At 41.3% G+C, this 11,521-nt stretch overlaps 1 protein-coding gene across 3 annotated transcripts in view; it reads left to right on the top strand.

Annotated features, from left to right (window-relative positions):
• Positions 1-4,268: 4,268 nt before the first annotated feature.
• ATF1 (activating transcription factor 1) overlaps positions 4,269-11,521 on the top strand; it is a 53,713-nt gene continuing 46,460 nt past the window's right edge. For 2 of the 3 annotated variants that reach the window (XM_016201278.2, XM_016201277.2), the window contains exons 1-2: positions 4,269-4,515; positions 10,537-10,635. In XM_016201278.2, coding sequence (XP_016056764.1) covers positions 10,543-10,635 — 93 coding nt within the window. In that variant the 5' untranslated portion in view covers positions 4,269-4,515; positions 10,537-10,542. Of the gene's footprint in view, positions 4,516-10,536; positions 10,636-11,521 lie in introns of those variants that run through there. The other variant, XM_087814670.1, reaches the window with a different exon arrangement.

Below are 11,521 nucleotides of genomic sequence, written 5' to 3'. Positions count from 1 at the left end.
TTTGCTCTTCCATTTCTTGGTTTCAAGAAACTTGATGAGACCCCATAAAATTGTGCATGTTTTCAGACATTAAAACTGATGTTTGAATTATGGTCCAAGCTATTTAGGCAGCTAAGAACATTTTTTCATTTAACACGTGTTTATTGAGTGCCAATCACTAGGCACAAGGCACTGTAATAAGAACTGAAGCGAGAGAAAAGTAATCAAGTCACTGCCCTTAAGGAAATATAGGAAAACAGTACAATATGGTTAAGGGTTACAAGTAGAGGTGGACTGTTGGGACAGGTAGGACAGGCACCCAATCCAGCAACGAGGGAGAATAGTGAGGAATACATGCTGGAGAAGGTAACATCTGAACTGAGTTTTGAAGGATGAAACAACCAGATAAGATCAAGACAAGGGGGAAGGCAGAGTTGCATGTTCTGGGGACTGCAATTCATTGTTAGGATATAGGGTGTGAAGGGAGAAAAGTAAAAGATAGTCGGAGGCTTGAGCTAAGGATAGATCACTCAATAGCCTCGTATATCATGCTAAGAATTTTGGACTTTTATCCAGTAGGCCAAAGAAAGCCAATGAGGGATTTGTAACAAAGGAACAAAACGCCCAAATTTGCAACACAGATTACTCTGGTAGTCATATAGAAAATGAATTGGTGTGGGAAGGGGAAGGAAGGTAACACCTGAGGCTGGGATGCATTTGCAGTAACTGCAGTGATAAAGCAAGAGCACTTCAACCAACAGTGACAGGATAGAGACAAGAGGCAATGCTTGCCAAACTTGAGAGACTGTAAGATTTCAACTACTGAGTGTATATTCAGGTTAAGGGAGGAGGAATTCACAGTAACGCCTAGGTTTGTCTTGGGGAGTTAGGTAGGTATGGGGCCATTTACCAAGGCAGGGGAAAAAGAAGAGGAATAGATTTGGGGAAAAAGATGCTGTGTTCCATTTGGTCATGTTTATTTGAGGTGCTATGGAACATGCAAGTGAAGATAGGTCCAACAGGCTGCTGAATGTTTAGTTCTCTGCCTTAGAAGAGTTCTGGCCACGAACTAGATACTTGGGAGACTTCCCTGTAAAAGTGGTAGATGAAGCCATGGAAGTGGAAGATATTACCAAGGAAAATCATGTAAAGTGAGAAAAGGATCAATAATGGGAGCCATGGGGAACACCAGTATTTAAAGGCTGGTGGGGAGCCCTGCCAGGCGTGGCTCAGCGGTTGAGCGTCGACCTAGGATCCAGGCGATTGGGGTTTGATTCCTGGTCAGGGCACATGCCCGGGTTGCCGGCTCGATCCCCAGTCGGGGGCATGCAGGAGGCAGCCGATCAGTGACTCTCATCATTGATGTTTCTATCTCTCTTTCTCCCTCTCCTTTCCTCTCTGAAATCAATAAAGATATATTTTTAAAAAAATAAATAAATAAAGGCTGGTGGGGAAAGAAGAGTCCACAAAGGGAGAAGGAATAACTGGAGAGAGAGGAGCACAAATGTAAGAAAGAGCACGGGCACAGAAATTATAGGAAGTGTTTTAAAGAGAAGGGGAGTGATTAATGATGCCAAAGGCTACAGTAAAGCTGAGTAAAATGGGGGCTGGCCAGCATCTGCTGAATCTGGTATGTAGGAAGTCACTGGTGACCTTGGTCAGAGCGACTTCAGTTGCAGTTAAGGGAGAAGACAGAAAACTGGTTCAGATGAGGAGTGATGTGAGTTGTGACTGAACAGAGGCTACTCTTTCTGGAAGCCTTATCTTTACATAGGAAGGAAAGAGATTGGATAATAGTTAAAAGAGGGTTGTAAAATTGAGAGAGGTTGTTCAAAAATGGAAGAAATAAAGTATTCCTGTGTTGGGGAAAGAGCCAGTAAAGAGGGAAAGTTTCCAAACATAGCAATAAGGGGTAATTGACAAAGCAAGGTCACTGAGGAAGCAGGAGGGGTGGGGATCCAAAGAACAGGTGGAAGGATTAGTCTTTGAAGGAAGGAAACACATTTTGTCAAAACTATGTGGAGGCAAGATCCTAATAGGTAGAATCCTACCTGAGGACCTCATTCACTTCTCTGAACCTCCACTCTCAGTTTACAAAGATAAACATTTATTTAGTGCTTAGTCTGTCAGGCATGGTTCTAACTTACATGTATTAAACTCATTCAATTCACAAAACTCTAAGGAATAGGAAGTATTATTAAACCACTTCATTATTCTCTCTTTATAGAAAGCCAAAGCAGTGCCACCACTGGTTTGACCAGTTTGTTTTAAAACAATTGCCTTTGGCTCTTCAAAGTTAGATTTGTTTCTTTTTATTTCCTCACTTCTAAAGTCAAAGGCCTATCTGGTTTATAAAACTGTTACTATTCAGATAGAACAGTGTGCATCATAACTTTTTTCCATTTACAGTTATTTTTCAAGGTTCAGGAGAGTGGTGGGTACAGTGTGTGACTTCCATGAGAAAGAAACAAGGACTATGGGAATATCTGTGAGTGGCAGTGTTGCACCATTTAATATCTGATTTAGAGTTAAGACATTTTACAGACGGAAGAGTAGCTAAAGAGGGAGCAATCCGTGCACATTTTTTGTTTATTATTTTTAAATGTTTTTATTGATTTTTTAGAAAGAGGAAGGGGGAGAGAAACATTAATGATGAGAGTCATTGATCGGCTGTGTCCTGCACGCCCCCTGCTGGGGATCAACCCCGGGCATGTGTCCTGACAGGGAACTGAACTGTGATTTCCTGGATCATAGGTCGATGCTCAACCACTGAGCCACTTGGGCCAGGCAAATTTAGTTTCTTTTGACGGTACCATTCCCCACCCCCCTTTTCCTGATTAACATGTTAAGCATTCTGTGTTCCAAGGAAGAAACACACACAAAAGAACAATAAACATAGAACCAGCATTCCAGCCACTAATGTTCTGGATTCCACTGGGCTTTGTTAATCAGGAAAGGTTCATGTCTGAGAACCTCTTCCCCACTCCTTACCTTTATAGGGCACTTTGCTTTCCTATGATATATGACATTTTGATTCTTTAAATAATGCTGGGACATGGGCTGAGTATTATGTTTTCCCAACTTTGATAAGGAGAAGACAAGCTTAGAGAGGTAGGGCAATTTGCCCAATCAAAAATCTAAATAAGGGCAGTCAACCTGTTTTAGTTTTTAATAAGTATTTGGTGTTTGCTGAATGACAATGTGTAAACCTTTGTGAGCTAGCTCTTAGGAGTGTCTGGTGCACAGTAATTCTTGAGCTTTAAATCACATTATCTGGCCCTCAAGGTTAAAACCAGGAAGGGGCTCTATCTGCTAAATCAGTTTCTCTCATCAAAGAGCTCAAAATAGTAATATTTCCAAAACACTATGGAACTTTTGGTCAAGAGCATAATAAAAGGTTTATAATTTATCATCACTGTACAACCATAAAAGAACATTTTGCAAGGAAATAGATAAAAAGAAAATGGAGCAGCATCCCGTACACCAAAAGGTTGTGGGTTTGATTCCCGGTCAGGGCACACACCTAGGTTGCAGGTTCGATCCCTGGCTGCAGCTCCTACGGGAGGCAGCCAATCCATGTTTCCTCTCTCTAAAGTAATAAACATATACCCGGGTGAGGATAAAAAAAAAAAAAAAAATCAGAAAAGCGCATAATTCCTTCTCCAGAAAAATTCCTTCTCACATTAAAAAATGTTTTTTGAAGTTTTTGTAATGTATTAAAATGACGGTGTAACATTTTACGACATTCCATCGTATGTAACTCTTCTAAATAGTTTAACAGTTGGGGTAAATCTGTGCTTCAGTGTGACAGACCCTTTGGCACCTTTTTTTCCCGTATCAGGCTTGGGTGAAGGAAAAAGCTGAGGAAGACGAGCCTCCCCACTTCCAGTCATTCTCTCTGCAGGAAGCAGGTCCGGGTGGGTCAGGGCCAGGGACGACAGCTCTAGGCCTAATCGCCCTACTCGGGGCAAGTAGGAGCTGAGCTGCGAGAGACGCCACTAAACCGCCCCACAAGGAGCGGCCCCCTGACATCGTCAAACTGGTGACGGCCTCCGAAAGCACGTAGGAGAGGAAGGAGTGCAGGTAGAGCTCCTGAAGCGAAAAGGAATCACAAGCAACTTTCACCTCCAACTCTCTACGGTTAGCACTTTCAGCGGCCGCAACTCGCCATTCCGAGGAAACCCGGCACAAGATGGCGGCGTGTCACGTGAGCAACGTGGTGACGCAGGACGGCGGCCCGCACGGAGGCACGGCCTTAACCTCACCCCCCACGCTCGCTCAGTTTTGACCCCCTCCCTTCCCCACCCCCGGCCTGGTGTAGATCATGCCGCCAGTGGCGGCCCTGACTGCCGAGGAAACGGTAGCTTAGGACAGTTGGCTGTTGTGACATTGATTCTCCCCGCCCGGCCAGACGTTGAGAAGGACGCACGTCCCCCGCCGCGTGACGGGGTGGGGAAATAGGTAGTAAATTCGGATCCACCTGGGAGGGGGGAGTGGAAGTTCCCGCCCCGGAGAGCGGCTAGGCGACAGCCACAGGTAAGCGGGGTAGGGGGGTGGGGCGTGCTCCCGAGTTCCCGAGCAGGGGGAGGGTGCGGGGACGCGGCGCTGCGGGGACGCAGAGTCGGGCAGCACGCCGGGTGGGGGTCGCGCGCGGGCGGGAGCGGTGGGGGAGGGGTGCGGAGGGCGCCCGGCGGAAGGGGGAGGGCTCGCCCGCCCTCCCCCGGCGGAGCGCGCTTCCGGTTCTCGCGCTTTGGCCGCGCTGTTTTCCTTCAGTCGAAGGTCTCCCCCCTCGCCTCCCTGCGTTCCCCAATCACGTAAAACCAAAGACCTCCTGCCGCCGGGTGGCTTTGGCCTGTGAAACCGCCACTCCACGGCTCTAGGCGAGCGCCCTCGGTGGAAGGTCCTGTGGTTGGAGCGGGGAGCCGGGGGGAGGGCGGCGTGGCCTCGGCGTTCGCGCGTTGTCGGCGGAGCGGGGCCCGCGACCGGTTATCTTCTCCAGGGAGCCCAACGGAGCGAACCGGGCGCCCTTGGGGTGCCAGGCGCCAGGTCGGCTCGCCCTGCCGGACAGAAACAGCCCTTCATGGAGCTTAACAGTGGAGTGGGGGAGACAGTAAAATAATCATACAGACACACGAAACAGTAACGGAAAGATGCAGCCGAGTGAGCGAGGAAGGAGGGTGTGGAGTGACAGAAAGTAGTTTGTTTACCTCTGGACAGACAATTCAACCGAGGAAACTTTCTTTGATTTTTCCCCTCCTATGTCATAAAACTAAGCGTGGTATTTCACAGCGTCAACTATGCTGTGGAGCGTGCAGCTTAATCGCCTTTAAATTATTGTAGATGTTGAATGTCTACTTACTTAGCTTTTGACGAGCAGTAGGCTAATAATAGTCGCTGAGAACCTTTACTCTCCTGAGGCTTTTTCAGCACAGATTTGGGAAGCATCTTTGTAAAACTGGCCTCGTTTGTGATGAGTTTGTCCACTGTGTTTGCAAAATGTATTTTATCCTGAGAATTCTGTTACCAACAGAAATATGCATTTTTATGAAAATACTATTTTTCCTATAGACTTTATAATGTGCAGTTACCTCTGGCTCAGTGAGAATTCTGTTATCCCAAAGCTGAATGTGTTTACCTCTGTTATTTGTGGTTATCCTTTAAAGTTATGTTTGGTCTGTGATACATCTTACAGTACTTCTCTATCACCAGTAGGAGGTAGTCCCATCTAAAAATGCTTTAAAGGTGCTTCTTTTTTTAAAATGTTTTCCCCCCTACATGTCATCCATTTATCTATAATGAATTTCCAACTCTAATGTAGGGTGTTTTCTTGTGCCTGTATTGTCCTGTTTCTAAGGCTGGGCTGAAGTAATTCTCTAAAGATAATTTAACCATTATTTCTGTCAGTTTTAAGTAGGTAAACCCAACTAAACACATTGATTGTTTAGCAGTAGTAAATGTGTAAGGTATTAGTGCTATATTGGGAATAGGATGTGGTCTTTGACTCCCTGGAGCTTGTATTCTTGTGGGAGCAGAAAGCAGGCATTTACAATACTGTGATAAGTGCCATGAGAAGACGGGGAACATGTGCTGTGGGTATATATACTGCCGGAGCTTCTAGACCAGTCTAGGGGAGTTATGGAAGTTTGCCCTGAAGAATAAGTCATAAGAATAGGCCACATGAAGATAAGGGAAATAGTGTTTCTGGCAGAGGGAATAGCATGTGAAAGCCTGAAGGTGAGAGAGCAAGGGAGGCACATTTGAAGATCTGGAAGAAATTCAGTATGACTAATAGGAACAATTTTTAGGGGCGATCATTAATTCAGTTTCAGAAATGGTGAGCAAGAGACACCTTACCTTCAAGCTTATCATAGTTCAACATCCTCTACAAGTGAGAAAATTAAGATCTTCATTCATCATATGAGAATACTACACTGTACTTGTTGATGTTTACTATTTACTATATATGTGAGGGCCTTTGCTGGGCACAAAAACATACATTCACATGATACAAGCCCTGTCCTTAGGTTCCTTCAGACTAAGGGAAGGAGGGTGGGGGGGATGGAAGAGGGTATAGGGAGGATAAATGGTGATGAAAAAAATTAAATTGGTTTTTATTTTTTTAATTTTTTTTTTATTGATTTCAGAGAGAGGAAAGGAGAGGGAGAGAGAGAGAGAGAAACATCAATGATGAGAGAGTCACTGATCGAGCCCGCAACCTGGGCATGTGCCCTGACCGGGAATCGAACCCTGATCGCCTGGATCCTAGGTTGATGCTTAACCACTGAGCCACGCCCGGCCGGGCTAAATTGTTTTTTAAAAAGACTTAGAGAAACAGACATGCCAATAAACACAGTTCAGAGTGTTAAAAGTAACCTCCTTAGGAATATCTGCAAGGCATAGTGGAAGCATTAAGAAACAAGGGACCTGGATCAATAGGGACACTAATGTTTGAGATGTAACTTGAAAACAGAAGTTTGCCAGGTGGATAAGTTGGGAATGTGAGGGTATTCCTGGAAGAGGGGTAGTGCAGAATAAAAGAACATGGACTTGAATTAAAACAGTTTTGGCTTCAGGTCTTGCATTCACATCTTACTGTGAGATCCACAGTAAATGACAATTTCTTTGAGCCTCAATTTAGGGAATCCAAGAGATATATAAAAAAGCTCCTAGTGTCTAGCATATAATGTTCATTTCTTTGAAAGTTTTCCCTAAAGTACCATGCCTTGCCCTGGCCGGGTAGCTCAGTTGTTGTGAGTGTTGTCCCTGATATCCCAAAGTTGTGGGTTCCATCTCCCATCAGGGCACATACAAGAAGCAACCAATGAATGCATAAATAAGTGGAACAACAAATAAATGATGTTCTATTAAAAAAGGAAGAAGGAAAAAAGTACCATGCCTTTACTTACACTTTTCACAATGTCATCAGCAAGATCACAGCCAGCTGCTATTTCTCAGCTCCCAAAATTCATGGCACTTTTGAAGCAGTTTCACTGCCCCCCTCCTTGTGATTCTGTGCTACTTGGGGTTGTCTCGTGTTAAACTTCCAGCTGCTGCCCAGGCCTACTTTACCTAAGTGCCTTTGTACACACAAAATTATTCTGTGTTGAGCAAGTTTTTAACAGGTTGTTTATCTTAACCTCAGTTTTAGGAGTAATAGATAAAAATAAGTGAACAAATGAAGGTTATGTTCTGATAACATCATTAAAAATACATAGATTGTTTATAATGAGATGAAACTATACAGCAGTTTTCATTTTGGAGGGGAAAAAGCTGATTCCTCTTTTAAAATCATAGAAAATAGGTCACCTTCTTTTCTATAGGAAATACAGTTATAATAATTGTTCAAAATGTTACTTGCTGACTGTAGCTGCTTTTACTAGGAAATGTGTGTTGTTTTGTTGATCATGTTAGTTTCCATTAGATACAGGATTTCTTAATGATGATGGGGGGGGGTCAGTGAGTCACAGTGGAACAGAAGGGTATCTTTTCCAGTAATTTAACAAGGTTTTAAAAAATCTTTTATAGTTTCTTTCAGTGCCTTAATACTACATCTTTTTTTCTTCTTTGCTCTATATTCTAACTTAAGTCTTCTGAAATGGAATATTTAAAAAGCTGTTTCACTGGAGATAGTATGTATAAAATATGTAATCCTGTCTTTGGTGCTGCCTATATGTTTACTTTGTAGGATTACACTTATACTAGTGTAGATGAAAAAAATCACTGCACTCTTCCTGAAGAAAGGACTATTATGTAGGCTTAAAAGCAGTTGAAGAAAGAACAAAGAAAACACTAGATGAATTTGTCAAAATTAAAAGTTTTAAAGTGGCCCTGGCCAGTGTGACTCAGTTGGTTAGAGCGTCCATCCCATACGCCAAAAGGTTGCGGGTTCAGTTCCCAGTCAGGGCACATGCCCAGGTTGCAGATTCACTCCCCAGTCAGGGCATCTGCAGGAAGCAACCATTAGATGTTTCTGTCTCACATTGATGATTCACTCTCTGTCTCCCTCCCTCCCTTCTCCTCTCTCTAAAAATCAGTAAAAACATAAAAAACTTTTAATAATCATAATTAAGACATATTGAAAGACTCTTTGTATCAACATGATAGAAATGAAATTTATATCAAGAGCCCTGGACAATGTGGCTTGGTTGGAGCATTGTCTCTTACACCGAACGGATTGTGGGTTTGATTCCTGTTCAGGGCCCATGTCCAGGTTGCAGGTTCCATCCCTGGTCAGGGTATGTGCGTGAGGCAACCAATTGATGTTATGTTTCTCTCGCTCCCTCTCCCTTTCCCTTCCTCTCTAAAAAAGTCAATGAAAACATGTCCTCAGTTGAGGATTTTAAAAAAATTGATATGAAGAAATAATATAGGCTAATAAAAACACTAAGTTCTAGTAGATGGATGGACAAATAATATGAACAGATAGCTCACAGAACTAATGGATATATACCCAGAAGTGGGATTACTGGATCAAATAGTAATTCTACCTTTAACTTTTTGAGGAACCACCATGCTATTTTCCACAGCAGCTGCATCATTTTACATTCCCACTACAGTGCACAAATGTTCCAGTTTCTCCATATCTTCGCCAACACATTTTCTTTTTTGTTTGTTTTATATTAGCCATCCTAATGGATGTGAGGGGATATCTCATTGAAGTTTTCACTTAGCATTTCCCTAATGATTAGTGATACTAAGCATCCTTTCATATGTTTGCTGGCTAGCCCTCTTTTTTTCTTTATTATGACTTTGTACATACCACAAAACCCTTAAATTCTACCTAGTTTTTTAACCAGTCTTTTTCTAAGTGGTTCCTCATTTGACATAGTCCATTTCATATAACCTGTTTATTTTCCTTCTTAGCCAGCTTACATATCCTGCAGTAGGTCATCTAGATCATCTAGATTTTTTAGAACCTCCTTAGGTATAGGTTTATTTATTTAAATAAATAAATTTAGTTAGTTCAACTTTTACTCAATAAATTCTCAATATAAAACTACATGTGCAATTAGAAACTGTTCCATAGTCTAGAGAAAGGAGTGCTGTGTCCATGGATAGGAAGACTATCATACTTCTTGAGTGGGATAACTTTTGAAAATTTAATCCCAATAATTGATTTACATATATGCCATTTATTAAATTTAAACATGTTCACAAAGATCAAAATTCAAAATATTTAAAAGAATATGCAAGGAAAAGTCTTTTCTACCTCTGTATTATAGCTACCAATTCTCCTTTTTTTTGAAATAAGAGAAAGTTTATTTAGAAAAGTGAGCTGTATGTTGTAGAATTATATATCTAAAACCTATATAATTTTATTAACCATTGTCACCCCAACAAATTCAATAAAAAGTTAATTTTTAAAGAAAGCGAAGCTAGTGTAGCTTAGTGGTTGAGCGTCAACCTATTTCTAGGGTCACGGTCCAATTCCCTGTCAGAGCACATACCTAAGTTTCGGGCTCGATCCCCAGTAGGGGGCGTGCAGGAGGCAGCTGATTGATGATATTTTTCATCAATGTTTCTCTCTCTCCCTCTCCCTTCCTCTCTAAAAACATAATGAAAACATATTTTTCAAAAAATGAGAAAAAAAGTGAACTGTGGAATAAGTGAGCCAGCTGGGCTGTGTGGGCTCAGGAAACAAGTTACAGAGGCTAAAGAAGGGTCCTTGGGGTTTAGGAAAAAGAAAGCAAAGGTACACACCTTGCAGGAAGAAAAGGGGAAGTAAAGGCGCAGGCATGCTCCTGAGAGAGAGCCAAACCCCAATTCTCTTGAGTGGAAGCAACCAAGTTATCGATTTTTACACAACTATGCAGTATACTGTACATATTCTGTAGCACTTTTTATTTACCAATTTTAAGATCTTATAGTTAAATTGCTACATACCCAGAGCAGAGTTGTGGAAACATACTACATAAGATTAAATTGAGTTCAGCCCATAGTATAGAAAAGCTTTGTCTTGTTCCTCTGAAAAAGCATGCATGTTAAGAAAAGAAATATGTTCAGGTTCCTTGAAAATGATTAGAAAATATCTTTTAACAGACTTTTTTTCCCTTACAGTTGATTATGGAAGATTCCCACAAGAGTAACACTTCAGAGACAGCACCTCAGCCTGGTTCAACAGTTCAGGGAGCTCATATTTCTCATATTGCTCAACAGGTAAGGCAAGGACCAGCCAACATATTGAGCCAGTTAGGAATATTTTATATGCAGATTAATCGGTTGTTTGAAAAAGAACCAAGCAAAAAAAAACAACTGTAAAATACTGAAATACTTGAGAGGTAGATTTTATTTAAACATCTTGTCAAGATCATTCAGTTTTATTTTCTTTTATTCAAAGTGTACTTAGTGTTGTTTTAATACCTATATTCTTTTCAAAACTTGGAGAAATAGATTTCATTTTATGTGGTGCATGATTTAGATTTTTTTCCAGATGAATTTTAATGCTGCATAAGGAAAATGAAAAATTATTTGGCTTATTGCACTAATTGAAACAGACTAATAGTTTCAGGAGATAAATCATTTTCAGTTCAGTAGATTTATTGTGGATGTATAGAAAATATTTTTGTTGAACTGGAAAATAGTCATATTCATTAGAGGATTTAAATGAACAGGCATGCATATTTCAGAACTGATGTTTTTAAATTTAAAATTGTCTGATCCATGCACTTGACCTAGTTCAAGGAAAACAATTTGACAGGATTTGTTGCCAGTGCTAAGATAGGAACTTCCAAGCAAAAAGTAGAATTTTGGAAAACTTTTATTCACCATTGTGAACTTGACAGCTTCCCAGTAATTACAGAATTTTTATCAAAGTCATGTATGGGTACAAGATCCATTCAGAATGTAAGGTAGACCAGTGGATTTTAATGTTAACAGAATACAGAAAGTTCAGATTGTACATTGCCAACAAACTTTAAGAAACTATAAACTCGTTTTGACGTAGAATCAAAGAATAATACCCACAATTACATGAAAAAACTGTTAAAACACTCCTCTCCTCAACCAGAACAACATATGGTAACTTATTTAATGTAGAAGCAGT

Source organism: Miniopterus natalensis, chromosome 2, assembly GCF_054644295.1.
Source record: "Miniopterus natalensis isolate mMinNat1 chromosome 2, mMinNat1.hap1, whole genome shotgun sequence".
Lineage (NCBI taxonomy): Eukaryota > Metazoa > Chordata > Mammalia > Chiroptera > Miniopteridae > Miniopterus > Miniopterus natalensis.
Note: the sequence above shows the minus strand (reverse complement) of the source record. Positions and strands in the feature narration are given on the sequence as shown.